This window comes from Vanacampus margaritifer, chromosome 4 (genome assembly GCF_051991255.1).
Source record: "Vanacampus margaritifer isolate UIUO_Vmar chromosome 4, RoL_Vmar_1.0, whole genome shotgun sequence".
Lineage (NCBI taxonomy): Eukaryota > Metazoa > Chordata > Actinopteri > Syngnathiformes > Syngnathidae > Vanacampus > Vanacampus margaritifer.
This window is the reverse complement of record NC_135435.1, coordinates 18,455,221-18,477,256: the sequence shown is the minus strand read 5'-3', so window position 1 is coordinate 18,477,256 and position 22,036 is coordinate 18,455,221. Positions and strand designations below refer to the sequence as shown.

The window sequence follows — 22,036 nt, the reverse complement described above, 5'->3', positions numbered from 1 at the left end:
TCAGCAGGCATCCATGCAAAAATAAATTGCTCTCATTGGAGTGCAACCGAAATTTGATCAGTCCACAAATTTGGCCTTGCAAATTGAAGCAAAACAAGAGAATGAAATATATATACAGGTATATATATATATATATATATATATATAAAAATTCCCTTTTAAGTGTCGACCTTCAATTTTGTACATTTAATTTTCCGTTAATTCAAATGGAATGTTTTCCAAAATTCCAGGAATTTTGCAACCCTTGTACTGACTGATGCACTGCTGTCATTCTAATGTGTGTGTGTGTGTGTACTTGGTGTCAATTTAACATTGTTACCAAAAAGACCCAGCATCATTCTATTTTATAGGTACTTCTCGCAACTGGAATGATATACTATTCCCAAATGTCATAATCCCTTCAACCATAAAAATGGTTGTTAACCCACAGATTGGAATAAAGAGTGCCAGCAATAGGGCAAGCGGGCACACCAAGACTACTTGTGTCAGCGTTTCAGCCCAACACTGGCACCGTGTTGACACGCAGCAGATGAATATTAAACCTTGAGAAACAAAGATATGCTTGAAGCAAAAAAGCCCACATGAAGATTTTTTTTTTTTTTTTTGCCTCAGCTGAGCCACAAACACACGCGCACGCTCTCTCACAATCTTGAGCATCCCTCCCAGCAGGCACAATCACACTCAGGCAGATAATTCAGTGTCACACGGAGCCTTGTCGCTGACCCTCTGGCCCCCCTCCAGACAGAGGAAGCAGCTGGACAGGGACCCACGGCTGCCTGCAACACACTTCCCTAAGGGAGCTGGGACCAAGAAGTGTCCCTCTCCGCCTCAGAGAATGACCAGCTGAGCTTCAACAGCTCACTATGTGAATGTACTCTTATGCCCCGTGTCCAAGAAGAGCAGTTGGGCCTTTAAGAAATGACAGCAGCACTTTTTTTTTGCAGCAGGCTGATAAAAAGCATTATCAAACCAAAACCTGCATTTAAATTTATTTTTTTTTTGCCACTGCTCAGAAACTCTTAAGTTGAATTAGTGAGTCATAGTACAATTACGTCACTTCTAGAAATGTCAAAGAAAACACAATGAAACATTAAAAGGGGAAGTCAACCCACAAATTGTCTTTACAATAATAAGTTCTATCCAGTGTAAACATGACATTCTGATTAATATTGCATTTGTAGAATATGAATTAAGCAGCAAAATCCACCTGTTGTTATCCATCTCAGGGGGGCGGCCATTTTGCCACTTGCCTTCAACTGAAAATGACATCAGAGTTTCTCAACCATCGGGTACCGACCAATCAGGGTTCAACTTGTGAATGTCACATGACCAAACTCAGAGAACAGGTGAGGCATGATTGGCTGTTACCAAAGCCCTGATGTCATTTTCAGTCAAAAGAAAGTGGCAAAATGGCCGCCCTCAGATGGATTAAAAAAAAAAAAGGGGTGGATTTTGCTGCTTAACTAATATTCCATAAATGCAATGTTAATCAGAATACCGTGTTTAGATTAGAGGGGCTGCATTGAAAATTATTGTAAAGAATATTTTTGGGTTGACTTCCTCTTTAAATAATCCAAAAAGGCTATGGAACATAAACTATAAAAAATTACCATATATTTAAAAAAGAGACAATTAATGGTAATGTACTCGGTGAACCTCAGTTTTTTTTTTTTTTTAACACTGTTCCTTTCAGTGAAGTCCTTACTAAGTGCTTATTAATATTGTATGCTTGAATGGCAAATGTTAACATATTTCCAATTGCCTCGGTAGCCTAACAAATAATTAAACAATGGTGCTTTTGTTTGGCCACTCTAAGAAAGGGTAAACATGAATTTAATAGTTTATTTTCCAGGATAATAACATATAAAATGATTGGAAAATATGGTTATGATGCATTTAAAAAAACAGTTTTACATAAACACCTTAAGTCAATCAGAGTTCATGAATTCCCTGATGATTTTTGTTCCTTTTCTTCATATAAAGCTCTAATAGTTTGGATATTAAGTAAACGTTCAACACTAAGGTTGGATTTGCTGCTACACAAGTAAAAAAAAATAAACATCTTTTTTTAAATTGAATTACCTGTAGTAGCCAGTCCAGTAAAATGTGCATAAAATACTTAATACCCAATTTTTGTTTTTAAAATATTAGCTTTATTTAAAATGAGAGAAAATCATGTCAGTCTGAACCACAATCATCCCGATCTTTAATGATCCGTCTGGTCGGACTTTCACTGAGGGTCCCAAAACTATCTGGGGGCCAGAGCTGTTTAGGGCAAAGAGAAGAAAAAAAAAAAAACATTCAACGCGAGACTTCTTATCATTACAACTCCGACAATTTGCTCGACACATTTGCTAATATGGCACTTAATGACGTGTGAGACTTTAAACAAGATCTTGTTATTTCATCAGCTGTCGCAGTAGGCCCTCCAGTGGAGTGCCGCTGTCCAATCAGATGGACAGAAGGTTGGCTGACCCCTTTCCAGGGTCGTGGTTGCTATGACATCCAGTGACATGACAACATAGCAGAATGGAAAGCTAGACAATATGTTATCCAGGCTTTAGTCAATCGGACACACTTGCTTTGAACTTCCAACTGACTCATGTCTTTTAAAGGGGCTTAAAATGGCCATTGTGGCTTGAAAAAAATCATATAATAAAATGAATACAAATATTGGCGGACTTACCACCTAAAGTAAAAAAAAAAAAAAAAACTGTGCACCCTAATTTAATTTTATAATGTAACTCAGGTCAGTAAATTAGAGACTACTGCATGATGAAACTTTTTTTAGGTGACTTGAAATTCAAGGGGGGACTTTGGGCAAATGCTGATTGCTGGGCTTGTGTCACAATCACAGACAACATTTCAGTTTCATTGAATCTCAACATCAATTTTGTGAACCTGCTAGCATATATAAAAAAAAAATCCAATGTGCTTGCTAAAAATTAGTTTTTTTCTTTATATCTGTCTAAACTCTTAATCATCCGAATCATGCATTTTAAAAACAGTTGGGTCAAAAGTAACCCAATTATGGATAAAAAATGGACCGATCCACTTTCTGGGTTGTTTTATACAAAATGACCCAGTTTTTTGACCCAAGTAAAGGATGTGACCAATATTTATGAGTTGTTTTACGCTAAAAGACCCATTTCTTGACTCAAAGTTGGGTTAAATTGACACAAGTAGAGGATCGGCCCATTTTTGACCCATTGTTGGGTTATTTTTGACCCAACTGTTTTTACACTCTAACACAGTCAAGGCAAAAGTAACCCAATTGTGGCTCAAAAATGGACCAATCCACTTTATGGGCCAATTTGACGCAACTTTCTGGGTTGTTTTATACCAAATGACCCATTTTTTGACTCAAGTAAAGGATGTGACCAATATTTATGAGTTGTTTTACGCTAAAAGACCCATTTCTTGACTCAAAGTTGGGTCAAATTGACACAAGTAGAGGATCAGCCCATTTTTAACCCATTGTTGGGTTATTTTTGACCCAACTGTTTTTACACTCTAACACAGTCAAGTCAAAAGTAACCCAATTGTGGATCAAAAATGGACCAATCCACTTTATGGGCCAATTTGACCCAACTTTCTGGGTTGTTTTATACCAAATGACTAATTTTTTGACCCAAGTAAAGGATGTGACCAATATTTATGAGTTGTTTTACGCTAAAAGACCCATTTCTTGACTCAAAGTTGGGTGAAATTGACACAAGTAGAGGATCGGCCCATTTTTTACCCATTGTTGGGTTATCTTTAACCCAACTGTTTTTACACTCTAAAAACAGTTAAGTCAAAAGTAACCCAATTGTGGATAAAAAAATGGACCATTCCACTTTGTAGGCCAATTTGACCCAACTTTCTGGGTTGTTTTGTACCAAATGACCCATTTTTTTTGACCCAAGTAAAGGATCTGACCAATATTTATGAGTTACACTAAAGGACACATTTCTTGACTCAAAGTTGGGTCAAATTGACCCAAGTAGAGGATCGGCCCATTTTTGACCCATAATTGGGTTATTTTTGACCTAACTGTTTTTAGAGCGTGGCAATCTGCAAAGGTCCAATTGGGGTAATTTTTGTGGGCTTGTTTTTTCTTGTTTTCTGAACACATTAAAAAAGGTAATTATGTTATTAAGCCAATGATTTGTTGGCATGAAATGATAATTTGTCAGTACAGTATACAATTTTTTTCTCCAGAGCTGTACCGGTCGGTATATGACATTTAAATATACAACACACTGTATGTGACACCATGATCCTGTGTTACCTTCAAGCAAACTCGCCCTCGGATGAGCGCGTAGGGAACTGGGCCATAGCTCCTTGAGTCAGTCGAGTTCGTAAGGTTATCGCCCTCTAGCCATATGTGGCCTTTTGGCACCTAAAAGACACACCAGGCGCATAAACAGAAGACAAAACGGACACCGTTATACAGTATAATTTTATGGGATAATGTAGCATTTTATTTTTTGCCAATCACCAATCATCCCCCCGGCCTCTAGACACACCCGCTCCACTACCCCTTGCTTCAGCGAACAGCCCCTCATCTTAACGTCAACCTGCCTGTCCCTCTTTAACCCCATACGGTATTAGGAGAGAGGTCATGGGTAACGGGCAGGGTCAGAGTGGGATTTAGGAAAACTTCAAACGGGGGGTCATTAGTCTGTTGGCTGAGATCTGCACCCCTCAAAGCAGGAGAGTGGCTTGAGTTAGCTTGGGCACAGAGAGAGAGAGAGAGAGAGAGCGGGCGAGCGAGTGAGAGAGAGTGTGCTAAGCTGCGGCTAGCAGCAGTGTCCAAGGGTCTCCACCGCGGTCCGACCTGCCAGTGGGGTGGTCATCCAAGCAAGCTCTAATTCACAATGACACCAATTATGATTAATCTCATCACTTTAGGAGAGTAGGCTTGTCAAGGCCCTAATTAAGTGCGCTGTCCCCCCCCCCCCCCCCTATATGTGCAGACAGGATCAACAACACATTATATTGTCATAATGGGCATCACAATCCGCAAGTCTATTTTGGTGTTGCCTAACTTTTTAACGGCAAAAGTGCTGTGGAATCATAGCATGGGTAAAGAAATGCAGATTAATTCTTTACTTGATCCGCACCACTCAGCCCTCTTGTTTGTCCATCCGATGTTTTGTTTCATTTTCCATCATTGAGACAAATGATGTGACATCGTCTCGAACCACTGACATGTTGACCTAACATGGGGTAAACAACTCGGTGAATAACGACGACGCAAATGAATATCATTAAAGGAGTCACCGGAGAAGCATATGCCAGCATGCTGGATTCCCACCATTACACCTCATTAACATGGTAACATATGCTGGCTCCCAAGCAAAGGCAAAAGACGCACCATCGGACGAGCCACAACCTTCTTTCCACTCAACTTCTGGTTCCATGAAACTAAAACTCACCTAGGAGAGGAGGAGGAAACGTTTCGAACGCATTGGCATTATGTTCTATTTCTAGAACAATCTGAGCCATTGAAACACAAGGAAGCAGAAAACAACAAAGTTATGACGGATTTTAAGATACATTTCAGAGGCAGAAGAACGTATTTCTACCTGTGGCCGATGGGCTCTTTGCACAAATACCACTCCTTCATTTCCTGTCTTTCACAAATGGACAAGCTGATGAGTCCAGGTGTGAGTGACCTCAGTAACCACGACGACAATGGCAGGACACACCTGGCTTAATCAGTTTGTCCAATCACGAAAGACAGGAAACAAAAGGAATGGCGTTACATTCAGGAAGTAGTCCAGCGGTGCAAAGAGCCCATTCAACAAAATATTGGCCTCTGTCATGATTTCTAAACAAATATATTAGTAGCAGTTTTTCTGTCTGGTTTTTCAGAGGCTACACTTACTTGACCAATACTGATTATCACTGTCCACTTGCCTTTTAGCAGCAAAATTGAAACGAGAGCTGTCAAAATTAATCGACAACTATATTAATAACCGTGTAATCGTTTGGAGAATTTTTTTAAAATTTAAAATTGTCCAAATTCTTTGATATCACCATATCAACAGTAATTGTTCACTGATTTCTGTAGTCATTTATGAAATAATCTTCTGTGTTTAATAAAAAAAAAAAAAACTCTTTTTACTTTGGAAAACAATGACCGAACGGTAACATAGTGAAACATAAATCCCCCCCCTTTTTTTTTAAATCACAATACAAATACGAAGTACAGAATAAACACAATGACTGGTTAATAAACACCAATCAGGGGAAAAATGCTTTTTTAGTCAATGAATGCAAAATTAAAATTAATCCAATTAGTTGATAAATCGATTGAATAATCGATAGATTAATCGATTCTAAAAATATTCGATAGTGACAGCACTAATTGAGACACGCCGTTTTCATTGAGTTTCGGCTTCTACGTCTATGTGAGCATGTATGTATGCGCCGCTGCTGTTAGTTCAGGTAAGTAGAGCTTTGTCCCAAGCCCCCCCCCCCAAAAAAAAATCACAAAATTTAGTTTGTGGCATTATAATGTTCTTTGATGAATTCTTCTCTCATTTCACTAGAAAAAAAAATGGAGGCCTAATTTCAAGCCAATGATGTGCTTTACAGTGACAATGGAATAACCTGACTCGTAATAATGAGTACATCATACGTAGTGGAGTGTGTCACTTTACTATGCTGGCATGTGTGTCATGATGGACAGCTGCATCCAGCCTGCTGTCATACGGGCTGAGTTGATGGGTAGCATTTGTGTACCTGTCGAGGACCGAAAGTGGAGCTCTTCTCAATGACGGGGTGTGTGGTTAAATGTCCACATTATTACCGTGCTCATTATGTTAACATGATTGAGGTGTCAAATTAAATACACGCAAGCAGCCAGAGTTCATCTTTCACTATCTTGCTCTGTTGATCTATAGTGTATAGAAAGCATTGTGAGGGTAGAGATGGGAAGGGGGGGGGGGGGGGTATTTAATCTCTCTGTCACTTTACCAGCCTATCCTCCGCACTCTCGCTTTCTCTCCCCCTGTGCGCAAGTAATATTAGGGATCAAGTGTCATTGTTTTGACACGATAGCTCAGACACAGAGATGATTCCTAAAAAGGTGACAGTGCAATTAGCCTGCAGTTGGATCTCTCAGGGTGGAGACAACATGCCAGCCTGTCTGCGCAAAAAACAAGGCGATGACAGCGACCGCCTTGCCAAACTCATCTTTACAGGTCCCATAATGCCTAACATCATCGCGCACGCACACGTGCACATTATCTTTGTGTCACCCTGAAGGAGGCCAAACTTTCATTTGAACAATAGCCATTTTCTCGGTTACAAAAGCTAGTTTTACTCCCAAATTTGAAAACTTTACATGAACTCTTGCTCTGGTCTCTCAAATTGGACATCTAAGACAAAAAGACAAGAACATCTCAACAGGAGCGGCAATATTATGAGTTCAACAGAAGCCAAACTAAAGACTTTGTTGAGCTTTAGGATAGAAATTAAAGGAAATATTATCATCAAGAGTTAACACATTAACCCATGTGTGGTGCTATCACAATCGAATATTTTTAGAATCGATTATTTAATCGATTAATCAAATTCATTTTAAATTTTGCATTGAAGTGTATTTAGAAAAGCATTTTTTCCCCCCTGATTACTGTTTATTAACCAGTGATCGGTGTGTATTCCGTACTTCCTATTTGTATAGTGATTAAAAAACAGGGGGATTGATATTGTACTATGTTACTGTTTCAGTCATCGTTTTCCAAAGTAAAATCAGATGTTTGCAAATGTCTTATTTTGATTAAACACCGAAAATAATCAATCGTTATTACTGCTGATAAGCTGAAATCACAGGATTTGGACAATAAAAAAAAAATGTGTCAAACAATTACTCGATTATTAAAAATAGTTGTCGATTAATTTGATGATCGATTATTTGTCAATTAATCGATTAATTTGCCAGCTCTACTCGAGTGAAACTGTATCGTGAGTTTAGATTAAGTACTTAAAATGAATGCATCCAAAAGGAAAAGAATGAGGCCGGATGCTAAAATTTGACAGCCACACTATAGTATAGCTATCCAGCAGATGTTAAAGAGCACTAAAACCCGAACGCGACCGAGCATGCTGCTTCATTCTGAGAACATAAAATAAAATGACACCTAATACAATTTAAATTCTCCGAATGTTTCCGTGAAGCGAAAGGAACAGCAAGACATACGAAACAATACTTGGTCCAGAAGCATTCAACAGACTGCTCTTTGTCCATAGAACACAATAAATTCAAAGAAATGCAACATAAATGCAATATTTGGTTTACAGGACAATGTACACACACACACATACTGTATATACACAAACATACACACACACCTCCGCCCACCCATCAGTCTGTCCATTCAGCTGGCACTAACTCCAACAGGCTTCAGAGAGATTGCAGGCCCGGGTTGTGGGCGTTGGGGAGATCAGTAATAGAAAAGCAATGACAGTCGTTTCACCAGCAGTGCCCCTGCTCACTTTCTGGGATTCTCACTGACAAAACATAGCTGTTGTCAAAAGCGGATACTTTGACCAATAACACAAAATTGGTCTGTGACGTCCAAAACGTGAACAATTATAGAGGTCGGAGTACACAAAGAAAAGGTGACGTTTTTCATCATGTAGAGATCGTTTCGGTATAATTACAGTAGAACCACATTTTCACTAGTTCATTAACTTGTGTATAAATAATGTAGATATACTCACATATGTGTGGGTCTTGAAAAGGTTCGAGGGGCCACTCGTGGCGACTTTGTCACCTTCCAACCCAATTACCCTTTTACAAATATTCATATTGGGGTCAAATAGGCTTTTCGCGATCACAATATCACCCCTGAAAGAAAACACACACACACTCATTTAGTACCCATTCATTTTTCAATTGTGATCTTGACTTTTCTTTTCAGAAACAAAGACATGTCATGTTGAAGACTGTTTAAAAAAAAAAAAAAAAAAGTATTATGCAGTATGTATTAACTTAAGCTAAACATTTTGGACTTTGTTTTTACATTTTCTATGCAGACAAAATATAACCCGTCCTTGAGCCGTCACTTTATAGTGGTGGAGGGTTTTGTGTGTCCCAATGATGATAGGAGCCAAGTTGTCTAGAGGTCTCCCTGATTTGTTGTAATTTAGATGTCTCTGGGACTGGTGAAGGTCGGTGCTGGATTTCACTTTCCTTTCTTTGGTCTTTCCTCAGGTCTCCTGACGGCCTCACGACTCTGGCTGGAAGTGTTTGGTTTAGGTGAACGGTATGAGATTTTTTAATAGGTTTTAGGTGAACTAATGAATACACACACACACGCACATTCCCCCCCCAAAAAAAAAAAGAGCAATGATGATGACATGTCAAATTGGTAAAATTACCGAATGAACAATACTGAGCTCTCCAGAAAAAAGAAAAGAAAAAGGAGCTAAGTTGTGTGGGGCTTTATGCCCCTGGCATGGTCACCCATGGAAAACAGGTCCCATGCAAGGGACCGGACAAAGTACTTCTATAAAAAAAAAAAAAAAAAAAAAAAAAAAAAACCTTATTACAATCAATGGACTTCATATTCCCTTGCCCAGACACAGGTCACCAGGTACGCACCCTGGAGCCAGTTTATTAGGTTGGGCTCGATGACGAGTGCCTGAAAAGGCACCGCAGGTCTCCTCCATTCCCCTTCAATGATCGACTTTGTGGTTGTGGCGTCGAACTTGCGGCCGTATTTCTTAAGAAATTTGGGGCCCAAGACATTGTGAGGTTCTGCTTGCAAAGTCTGATAGAATCCCCCGTCAGAAAGATTCACACCTCTAGGAGAACTTCACCCTTGCCCCAGGGGAGGACTGGAGACATTGAGTATTAGTGGACCGTGGTGCGGGCCTCCATCGTCGAGATAGCAACCCCTGAACCTTTGTGTGGACACCAGTGGTGAGATATGCCGTCAATCTAAAGAAGTAGTCCTATAGGGCCTTTTTGGCCTGTAGGACTCCTGAGGCTCCCTCAGAAAGTTGAATCTCAGATTTAAGAGGAGCAGTGTTTTTTTTTTGTCCTAGCCGTGGAACTGTGGCCCAGGTCTAGACCCTTGGCAGGGTCCTCAAGAGAGTTTGCTCAACCGGTCGACATGTGTTTTGTAGACTAGGAGTAGGCATCTGCTACTTGTCCCTCATGTGGGGCTGCTTCCAGAAAAAATGGGGTACCAAACACCCTGATTAGGGCTGTTTCCTGTACGTCCCACTGGAAGGAGACCCCAAGGATGATGACCCAGGACATGTTGGGGAGACTATATCTCTCAGTTTGCCTGGAAACGCCTCAGGAACCCACTTGTAAGAGCTGGATGAAGTGGCTTGGAAGAGGGAAGCGTGTTCTTGCCCGTTAAAGCTACTGTCCCTGCAAGATGACCCCGGATAAGTGGAAGAAAGTAGATGGATGGAGATCAAATATGACAGATTACATCAATTTGTTGATTTGATTAAGTTTCTGATATAGCTACTTGCGAGAGGAACTGCAGCCATTTGTCTGTAAACTTGCTTGTGTCCAGAATATTCTGTAAAATAAATCCTTCGAAGGGCCTGTTCACCGATCTCCAGTCTGTATTCAGAAAATCAACATTCTCTCTACCCGAACAACAACTAACACGCGGAAGACAAAGATAGTCTTCTAACACTAACCGATCTCAAAATGAACATGCATAGAAAATGACAGCTACCCACTTTTGTATTTTGCAAAGACGCCGAGTCATTCGCTCAGAGAAAACAACATCTTTGTTGACAATGGTAGGCTCCATTGATGGGCCGGAGCACTGAAAAAAAAAAAACAGTAAACATACCTGCACACATGACTGACTGAAATTTGAGAGAACATGTAAATTGCCATCATGATTGTAATTATACAAACCACCACAATCTCTCCGATGTACTCGAAGGCGCAATGTGCAATGCAGCCATACTGGATCGTGTAGCCTACAAAGCCCAAGGTCTTACCGAGCACACGGCGGAACATCTCCACCTACAGAACAAAATGCGAGACATCAGTATGGAATGCATTGGCCGCTATAAATTACAAAAATATAGATGTATGGAAAGGTTACATATACAAGACAATAGCGGTGTGAGTTGCCTTGTACCTGGCGATTCGATTCGTATCACGATTCATAGGTCACGATTCAATACCGATTAATCCCGATGCGAATCTATAAATTGATTGAGATTTTTTTGTACTCACATTTAGAAAATACTAATCAGTAAACTTGTACACTGTAAGATTTGTATGAAAATGTATTTATTTATCTGAAAATTCAGGCTTATAACTGAGCCACCGCATTTAACAAACAGGTTGCAGTCTGTTTCATGTTTGAACAGCACTGAAATAAAAATATTAAGGCTTAATGTTCCATTAATATAACATTCTTCCATGCTTAATGTGTGAAATCTAACCCTAAGTAAGACGTTTTGTTGAGTATTCCCATAAAAAATTGATGTTTAAAAATCGATTCAGCCGCATATTGAATCGATTCGAGAATTACATGCTGTAATATCACGATATATTGCAGACTCGATTTTTTTCTAACACCCCTACAAGACAACCAAGTAAACGCTTAAAAGGTTCTCGTGTTGTTTTGGTGGTTATGGTGTGGACTAGAATACGCCTTAGCGCCTAACATGCTCTCTTTTTAACTAAACTGGAAAAAATTTTGTCAGTATAAATTTTTTTTCCAATTTTTAGCTTTCAAAACTTGTGTAAATTACAAAACCAGCCCGAAGTCAGTGTAGCATTTACGTCCGGCTTATGTCGACTTTCAAAAGCCACAATCCTTTTGGGGCTTAATTTCTTAAGGGTGTAGACAAGGTTGTCACAGTTGGCTAAGATGGCACGTTCCCTGGTGTTTCATTCTCAGAAGCCAGTTCACACCACAAAACTGCCCCGAACCTTTGACCCCCAGTGTATGACAGACCAATCAACACCTTGAGCTCAGGTGATGGACAAAACACAGAAGCTGTGACACTTGCACACAAGGCACCTCTGCACCGTGGCCGCGACACCATCGCTAGCACGAGCAATGTTTAGAGCCGTTATCGGCTTCTTTCAGGAAACACAAGAGAACACAAGGAGCCCATCGGTTCGCCCTAAAAAACACTGACATCAACACGCACAAGATATATGCGGCTTGTGAGCAAACACCTCAGTCACACTTAGCGTATTGACTTTTACTCAAGCTGCTGCATGGACAGAGGGCAAAGAGCATTTGCACAGTGCATATACACTCCACAGATAAAAAAAAAAAAGAGAAGCATGGCCACAGCTTGGCTTGAACCTTTGTCTACTCTTCAAACAATTTCAGCATAGGTCGCTGTCCTGCCAGTACACCACAGGGTAAAGAAGTCTTTTTTTCACCATCACCCTGGCTCCTTCTGTCTCATTCCCCAATGTCTTCGTCCCCTCCCAGGGTATTATTAACCAAAGCAAGCAGAGCGGAAACCAAAGCCCCAAATCCTCAGAGCTCAGGGGATGACTTCCCAAAGATGGACACGGATTAGACCCCCAGTTTCTCCTTTGCCCGGCCACCGCCACCCCACTCTCGCCCCATGCTCCCAACAGACAGAGCGTCAGGTGGCTCTCCCAACCCTGCCAAAGGTGTTACCCGTAATCCCATTACCCCCCAGTCAAATATTCAAACACACACACAAAAACATACACACATTGCTGTCTCGTTCATGCCAACTTCATTCCAGCTATTATTTTATCCCTGCAATAGCTTGGGGTCTATTTGCTGACTATTCTGAACCAAAATGTCCAGCCTCAAAAACTCTTCATGAATCTGGACTGCATTCCTGCCTGAAACTTCTCAACGTCCTTAGCAATGTGCTCTTTGCAAATATGTAGCGAAATCGTGAAAAAGGGGCCAAATATACAAAACCATTAGTCTACCTATACATTAAAAAATGGCCAGGGATTGTTCTCCCCTTTGTGCCTGGGAAGACTTTTGACACGATTTTGGTCTGTTGGACTTGCTGTCCATTTATTAAGAAGAATATTTGGTGTCTGTGGATCTCACTCTGCTTCGTCTGTCCTTCTTTCCTTTCCTCAGTCTCTCCTTTGGTCTCTTGAGGTCTCCCTGATTTGTTGGAATTTAGATGTTTCTGGGGTTGGTGAAGGACTCTGGTTGGTGGCCCGGTCGGTGCTGGATTTCACTTTCCTTTCTTTGGTCCTTCCTCGGGTCTCCTGACGGCCTCACGACTCTGGCTGGAAGTCGGTTTAGGTGAACGGTATGGGATTTTTTAATAGGTTTTAGGTGAACTAATGAATACACACTCACACGCACGCACATTCAAAAGAAAAAAAAAAGAGAGAGCAATGATGATGAAATGTCAATTCGGTAAAATTACAGAATGAACAAAACTGAGCTCTCCGGAATAAAAAAAAAAGAAAAAAGAAGAATATTTGTGAAGTCAGAGGTCTTTATGATTGATGAGAGGTCCTGGCCCAAAGTCTCGACCTGAGATCAGGGCCAATCAAGTTGTTCCACACTAAACCTGAACTGTATCTTGCTGGATGTGGCAGTGCCAGGCTTGATCAGAGAGGGGATTTTTCTAAACTGTTCCAACAAAGTGAAAAGCATAGAATTGTCTACAATAGGCGCAAATAAGGGAGCAGAGTGGCACAGTTATTGACCCAAGTCCACACCATAAATAACAAATTAATAAATAAGGATGTAAAAATGTGGGGTAATGGAGGTCGGACTTCTGAGAGTTCAAGGAGGAGAACGGCCTGGGGGACAAAAGTGGATCGACCCCTCCCGATCCTACAGTTTGGACACCAGAGCCTGTGACCAAATTATGAATGTCAGAAATAAGATTACTCCATTAAAGGAGTTTAAATGGCAAATTGAGTGCACTTATATTGCACTTATTCTCCACCATCACGATGTCCAAAGCGTTTTACAGAAGCTCACATTCTTCCATTCATAAACCCGTTTGGTACAAAGTTCTTCTGGAATGTATCAAACCCAAATCATCCATAAGACTCTCACAAAAGTCGGAATTGTTGTCTCCTAACAGAACGTGTTTTCCACTCATCCAGAGTACAACAGTGCCATGCTGTTACTCACTCTTCCTGATACGCTAATCGATGATGTACTGTATAGCTTGGAACCCATGCTATAAAGTTTCTCGCAAAATTGTTTTGCTGTTGTTCATGTCTGAGGAGCGTTGGGTTCTCGACTGTAGAACGCCGCTTCTCTTTATAATTCCTCTGTTTGAAAGACACTCTAAAGTTAAAGGTGAATCACAAGTCGGCAATAAGGCCTCATGTTCAACTCTATTTGCCTCCATCTTTGTCATGACATGATCCCACATGAGCTCTTTCTTCTGCTAGGTTGAGGATCAAAAATGTTTGCTACAGTGGCCTCCTGTACAGCTGCCTTCATATCAGTGTGTGACCCCCCCCCCCCACCCCACCCCACTCCACTCCACTCCACTACCACCACTCCTCCATTTCAGTGTGCATTCAGCAAAGGTGGGGATTAAGAGACTTTGCATAACAAGATCACACGGCCAGTGGTTGATATCAAGAGAGTCCATATGCAGTCGCCTGGTTTTTGGAGGAAAAAGATTTAAAAAGAAGAATAAAAAAATATTTAAAAAAAAGGAGAGCAATGATGATGACATGTCAAATCGGTAAAATTACCGAATGAACAATACTGAGCTCTCCAGAAAAAAAAAAAAAAAGATAGTGTGTGCCGTGTGTGCCGTGTGTGCACGCGTGTGGTGTGAACATGCACACACAATAACATTACCTATTTGGCTCATATAATGTGTATATAAGAGCTGCAGTGACTCCTTTGGACATCCACAGAGACGTGACTGGATCTCTATTACCTCAGATTCCCCAGAGTCAGCAAAGCCACACTGTGTCTTGCCCCCCTAATGCCCAGCACATATGTGTCAGCACCGACATTAATCGAATACTGATTTACAGCTGTGAATTAACACAAAGTCTCCCCGCTAATCCAGGATTACGCGCTAAACACGTTCATGGGAAAACAAAGAAAGTCAACGCAGCCCTCGCTGCAGAACCATCTGTGGCCGCTGGCCTCCCACAGTCGTGGCAGAGTGCTGCGCTGCTACAGTGCAGAAAAGAGGGGGGGATCCCCAAATGAATAGCTGAACAGCAGCTGGTGACAACACCTCATTGTGTGTTTAACTCTGTGATCCTCTTAGCAAAGACGCACAAGTGACTCAAGGAAGACAAATGATACATAATCATGTGAAGAAAATGCAAATTCAAAAGTGAGCAAAGTAGAAAATCAGCTGGACCTGTCACCTCGGTTAACATTTTGAATGTCACTATCTATGACATAAGTGACAACAAAGCGGAAGCGATACACATTGACATGTCAAATGACAATTCAGGGCTCGACCGATTAATCGGCCGGCTGATAAAAATCGTCCGATTGTGGGCCCTCAAACATCAGCCAAAATCATCATTGCTGCTTGTTTTTCCAAGCATTGGTCTTATTATTTATTACACTGAAATCTATACCATACAAATGTTTATGGATAAGGAAATGTATTGATGAAGCCATTCTAATTTGTACAAGCAATACTTTGATGAGCAATGCAAGGTGTGCAGGAAATTGACCTGGATTCACAGTCTCTTTAAAAGAACAACATTACAGTGCAACATAAATCAAGTATAAATATGTTAAATATGACACATATTCAACTACTGGTAACACAAACACACATTCGACAAGGATGAATGTCCTTATATTTTCTGCAAACGTTTGCACAATCACATTAAACTGCTCATATTGATTATCTTGATTTCATGTTAAAGAAATGTACTACTAGGGATTGACGTAACGATAACTGCGATATCAAAATTGCATCCTATCGCCATCATCATTTTTAAGCAGCCGATGAACCACTATAGGAATACACGCCGCAAGCTGTTAACGGTGTAATTCAAGATGGCGGAGTGTGGCAAACTGCTGGTATAGATTTAGCAGAAAATTCCGAGGTTGGAATTGCAAATAAATGCCTTTTCAACTTTTAAATCTGATGAGTGTGAGCATTTTGATTTCTCTGTTTGTGCAAACAATAAAGGGGAAAACGTCACGGACAGACAATTGGCAGTATGCAAGTACTGCCAAAGCTACAACAGTACAAAACACATTGAGGAATACAATCAACATGCAAAGTCATATCGTATCGCATCATGAGCTTTTTTTTTATTTTTTATAATATAGCCACACTGATTCCCCATAATGCGGTGATAATTATCGCATCATGAGGTTCATATTGTGATAATATATTGTGACATTTGAATATCATTAATTCCCTACTTACTGCTAAAGTTTAACTTGACAAGATCTTTGATAATCCTCATCTTGACATAGGTACTGTATGTGTACTGATTTCTTCTTTTTTTTTTTTTCCTGGAGAGCTCAGTATTGTTCATTCGGTAATTTTACCGATTTGACATGTCATCATCATTGCTCTCTCTTTTTGTTTTTTATTTTGTATGTGGGTGAGTATGTGAATGTGCGTGTGTGCGTGCGAGTGTGTGTGTATTCATTAGTTCACCTAAAACCTATTAAAAAATCCCATACCGTTCACCTAAACCGAACACTTCCAGCCAGAGTCGTGAGGCCATCAGGAGACCCGAGGAAGGACCAAAGAAGTCATATCGTATCGCATCATGAGCTTTTTTTTATTTTATAATATAGCCACACTGATTCCCCATAATGCGGTGTTAATTATCGCATCATGAGGTTCATATTGTGATAATATATTGTGACATTTGAATATCATGGATTCCCTACTTACTGCTGAAGTTTAACTTGACAAGATCTTTGATAATCCTCATCTTGACACAGGTACTGTTTGTGTACTGATTTATTCTAATGAAACTATGACATGTTATAATAATATTTAAAAACAAACAAACTCCCAAGTAATATTTAAACTTTATTCCGGTAGTTACAAACGTATTATTGGATTTCCATTACTTTTTTTCTTTTTAGTGTGACCCCAACACCCCTTTATACAAAACACCATATTAAAATGGTTATTTAATTTAGCCATAATTGGGGCCATGAGGAAATATTCCAATTGGAATTACAGCTACTGATCTCCGGGGAATGGAAACCGCCATTGGCTGAGTAGTGTTAATTGATATACATGGCCAGTCTATTAGAGCCACAAAGACAATCTCAATCCAAACAGCACACAAGGGCCTAGCGCTGGACTCCTTACACAACTAAATTAGGAAAACATGGGCTGAGAGAGAGCCAGGCAACAGGGGGGCTAAGAGGCTTACAAGCCCCTTGTCAGATATTCTTCTCCCTGAGGATCCCAGATGGAAGGGAGTCTGGAGGAGCAGGCAGCATCAGAGAGGCGACCAATCGCACCTCTGATGTCTTCCTCTGAGCGGCAGAAGGCAGAAGAGGGCGGGGCTCTAGTCCTGTTGCGCAAAGCTTAATTTGATCTTAATGTGAACAATAAAAGGGAGGTGGTTTGGCAATGAGGGGGGTCCGTTTCAACTATCAGCGCAATCGGGAGTTAATCCCGCTGATTTGGACACAGACACCTGGCTGGATGGAGAGCGGCAGATGCGAAAGTCAGTCGCAGAGTTGTACGTCTCGCCCCCATCTCTTCTAGATATGCCTTGTATTCAAGGCTTAATTGCAACCACTGATCTCCATATTGCTCTTTTCATTGTTGCTAACAGCAACACAGCCGTGAAACAGCTGAGCGAGGCTACTATTTGAGGAGGCGAGGGTTTAAACCTACAATCAATGGGTCAAGCCAGAGCAAATAATAGCCAAGTCATATGAATACAACTGCTATGAACTGAAAGGAAGTGTGGTTTGACAGAGTCCCCAGCCAATTACACTGAATGGAAAAAGTAGCCACTAAGCCTTATTGTATTGACCGCGAGCATATATGCGGTGGTGGCCTAGTGCTGAGAGAGCGGATAGATCTTATCTGATGTTGGATCACAGTGACAAAGGCGTTTGTGTTTTGCTTTGACCTGCTCCTGACAAAGACGACTATATTTTAACACTAGCGACTGACAGAGAACGCAACCACAACACAAATCATGGACTTTCCAAAGAGGATTTCCTTTTTCCCCCTGAATTTAAGAAAATAAATGTGGTTTCCGCAGTTAATTAAATATCTATAGAGGGTTAAAGCCATTCAGATGATATGAAGAGTTCAACTCTTAAAAACTAAATTAGAAAGTACCATCCTGTACTCGCTGTTCTTTTGTGCTTAGAATATTAGTTTCCTTCCATGGTTACCAACACAAATATGGTGCATGTTGATGATAATCTTGCATTCCTCAAACACAAAAACCTCTGGCAAATGGCAAAGATATAGTGAAGAAACCAAAACAGTAGAACCAGGAAAGCTCTGACATGTTATGACTACTACTATTATATAGTACAATCAGATACAGCTCCAGGATAACCCTAACAAAAACACAAACACACATGTACTAAAGACACATGGAAAAATGCTGTTATTTTTTGCACAATTAAACTGCAGCGCTTTCACCACCACACCCACGGTGATTGGAATGGGATTCGAGAGAATTGGAAAAATTCGGTTACAGACGTCATAGAAAAAGTGGAGAAAGGGGGAAAAAATCTGATGTATCCCTTGGCCTATCATACAAATTGCACAATAAGCATGTAACAGGCAACAATGCGTTACATTTATAGGGTAAGGTTTCAGTTCAAATAATTATTCTATTAAATAAAACATTACATGATGCTAGTTTTGTTATATTTCTTGAGATGTCATTCAAAAATAAGAGCCACTAACTGATCTGACCTACGGTATGATCTGTGCTGCATTGTCTTAAATCATTTAAAATCAATAGGATTCCCACTTTAACTTACTAGTAATTATCCTACACAGTTCAATAAACACTGTTGAGAGTGCTGTCAATGCAGCTTCAGCAGATCAAAGCAGACAGTACAGTAACATTTACAGTAGTTGGACAATCAACATTTAGATGTTGCACATTTATCTAAAAAAAAAAATCACAATCTTAAAACCTAATTTAAAAACAGATGCATCTGCCTCAAATGTCATCCAAGAGTGTTTTTAAAAGCATCAAATGAGACCAAATAATTAAGTTAAAATTAAGCCTTTTTTTGTAAATTGTTCCAGGAAAAGAGACCAGTAAACGTAAATGCCCTTTGTCCAAGTTCAGTTCTGAGTCTCAGGACACACAGTATTAAAAAAAACAAAAAAAAAACATCCTGTCAACACAAATGATAGAATCCGAATCCGGAGTTCCTCTAACTAATGAAGGTTAGAAGTAGGGGTGTGAATTGCCTAGTACCTGGCAATTCGGTCCGTATCACGATTCATAGGTCACGATTTGATTCGATACCGATTCATCCCGATACTATAAGTTGATTATTTCAATTCTTTTTTAACCCAAATTTAGAAAATACTAATCAGTAAACTTGTACGTGTACACTGTAAGATTTGTATGAAAATGTATTGATCTGAAACTTCAGGCTTATAACTGTGAGACACTGTATTTAACAAACAATCTGTTGCAATCAATTTCATGGTTGAAAAGCATTGAAATAAAATATTAAGGCTTAACGTTCCATTAATAGAACATTCTTCAATGCTTAACGTGTGAACCCTAACCATAAGTAAGATGTTTTGTTGAATATTTCCATAAAAAATGGATGTTTAAAGATCGATCCTGCAGCATATCGAATTGATTCGAGAATTGTGCGGTGTAATATCGCGATTTTGCCGAATCGATTTTTTTAACACATCTAGTTAGAAGGTTGGTCAAAAGACCAAGAATTGTTTTATAAATAGAGTATACCAATGTTTTAGTCGACTAACCAAAAAGCTCATATAACGAACAGAGATTTACGTAAATGATGAACCTCAACAACCCATGATACACAATATAATATTTGGTCAATGTTATTGCTGTAAAGGACAAAAAAAAGGAGTGGTCCCAACCTCCAGGACTGGCCTGAGGCACTCCCTTTGTTACTGTAAGAGACAAGGGAACAACTTTGTGCCTGCACACACTGTGTTCTGTCTGTTATAAGCAATTTCTGAAAACAGACCTTATCTAGATAAGCTTTGCATTAGCAGTGTTCCACAGTATCAAATGCTTTGGAAAGCCTGAGATCGATAAAAAGGGCTGCACAGTGTTGTTTAGTTTAGTTTATGATAATTTACTAACTATACATGTCTCTGTGATGGCGCTAGTTTTTATACAGTATGTTTTTTTCAAGCCCTTATCTATTCTTTAACAGGTGACAAAAGAAAGCTAAGATCGCTGCTTGAGTTTTTCATGATTTTGAAGTCTCATTTATACACTTCATGAAAATTCGCAGGGTTGTTAAAAACACTCTTTCGGGTGTGTCAAATTTACACAACATATTTATTTTAACTTTACAGGGACTAAACACAGCTCACTTTCCAGTGTAAATGTTCTTATTTTGCTTCAGCCCTGAGTCGGTTTACTGTACCGTAGCTGTATCTGAATTGGGCATTCTAACATTTGGTCTTTCACCAACTGATTGATGCTTGAGGGAATCCTGCAGCTTTAAATTCAGATTCCTGCATGTTGAACTACAAGCGGGACTTTCTCCTGCTGAGAAGCAGGTCAGTCAAAGCATCTTATTCGTCTCAAATGGGGCTAGTGTCGTCAGTCATGATATATTCCCTTGGTCCTCTGTCAGGACATATAAATCTCAGTGTCGCTGTCAAAACAGCGGGGCTGCCTTTGCTGAGAGCGTTTGTAAAGTGAGCAGTTGGGCAATAGTTTCCTCTGGAGCCTTACAGTATCCTGTGATCTTGTGCTGCCTCTGGCCTCTATTTGACACACAAAGCTATTCTCCAGCTGTCTTAAGGAATACACTCATCACTTGTCACTTAATCAGTGTTAAAAGTGGTCATTAAACCAAGGAAACCCACCTTAACACCCACAGCAATGATTGGCATTGGCTTGTATGACACTCCAAGTTCTTAAAGATGTGCAACACTTCCCTATCTCCAATAAACATTTTACCTATATTTACAAATTAAAACCGCACTTTAATTAAACCCATTATTAGGCATACCAGCAGTATCTAATAAGATCCAATGCAAAAGCTAAATCAATAAACAGTCCTTTACAAACAAATTAACAGTGGCAACTAAATCAGCATTGACCTGCTCCAAGCCCTACAATCCAAATGTGTTAGATTTAATCTGATGCATGCGCTTGTATTCTGTCAGATTTATTGTTCATTAACATTATTATCATGGCTAAACATAATCATTTAACAAAACATTTGATGTAGTAGTTTATAGTGTTGTACTAGGAGACATTACAGGGTTCCTAATATTTTGACCTTCCTTCCCATATGACTAAATAAGGTAAATATGTTTTGCTTGAAATAGATAACTCGTTGCTTTCACTGGCAAGGCTGCATTATGAAGCATTATTTTTTGTAAATATTTAATTTTTGATACCGCATGTGTTTGGAATCTTATTAGAATGTGCATATGCTGCCTACATAAGTAACTGCTTATGCTATATTGATGTTCTTAATTTGATTTCAGACACTCATACAATGCAAATCATATAGATGTTATACTCTGCCCACATATCGACACACAAGATGGTAGTGTACCCGATCATAGACTACACATACTTATGACACTTGATTGTTAAAACACTCACTCCAAATCCTCGCTTAAGATGGAATCAGTTCTACAAATCCAATGTTATGATTCTGGACCTGTCGAGCCCTGAAGACATACATTGAGCCGACAAGGTCATACTTGGTCATAGAAAAACGGCAGGGTACTTAATAAAGAGTTTGATATTTGTAGGCTGCAGGTAAATTAGAGGGAGAAAAGAAAATTCACAATTGAATGTACCTTATTGAATGTAGCTTCGCTCAACTGAATAAACCGAGAGCGTCAACGCTCATTCCCGGCATTTGTGATCATGGCGCTTCAACTGTCACGTCGCAACAAGAGCTGCTCTCATTTGTCG

At 39.9% G+C, this 22,036-nt stretch overlaps 1 protein-coding gene across 2 annotated transcripts; it reads right to left on the bottom strand.

Annotated features, from left to right (window-relative positions):
* Nucleotides 1-2,130: 2,130 nt before the first annotated feature.
* On the bottom strand, nucleotides 2,131-22,018 carry immp1l (inner mitochondrial membrane peptidase subunit 1). Of its 2 annotated transcripts, XM_077564901.1 has the most exons (7): nucleotides 21,919-21,961; nucleotides 21,719-21,786; nucleotides 10,889-10,999; nucleotides 10,705-10,793; nucleotides 8,719-8,845; nucleotides 4,274-4,384; nucleotides 2,131-2,265 (listed from the first exon to the last, which is right to left on the bottom strand). In XM_077564901.1, the coding sequence occupies exons 3-7, from the start codon at nucleotides 10,991-10,993 to the stop codon at nucleotides 2,179-2,181; spliced, it is 519 nt and encodes a 172-aa protein (XP_077421027.1). In that variant the 5' UTR covers nucleotides 10,994-10,999; nucleotides 21,719-21,786; nucleotides 21,919-21,961; the 3' UTR covers nucleotides 2,131-2,178. The 2 variants fall into 2 exon arrangements, with proteins under 2 accessions (XP_077421027.1, XP_077421026.1); XM_077564900.1 differs by lacking the exon at nucleotides 21,719-21,786 and having other exon boundaries at nucleotides 21,919-22,018.
* Nucleotides 22,019-22,036: the final 18 nt, after the last annotated feature.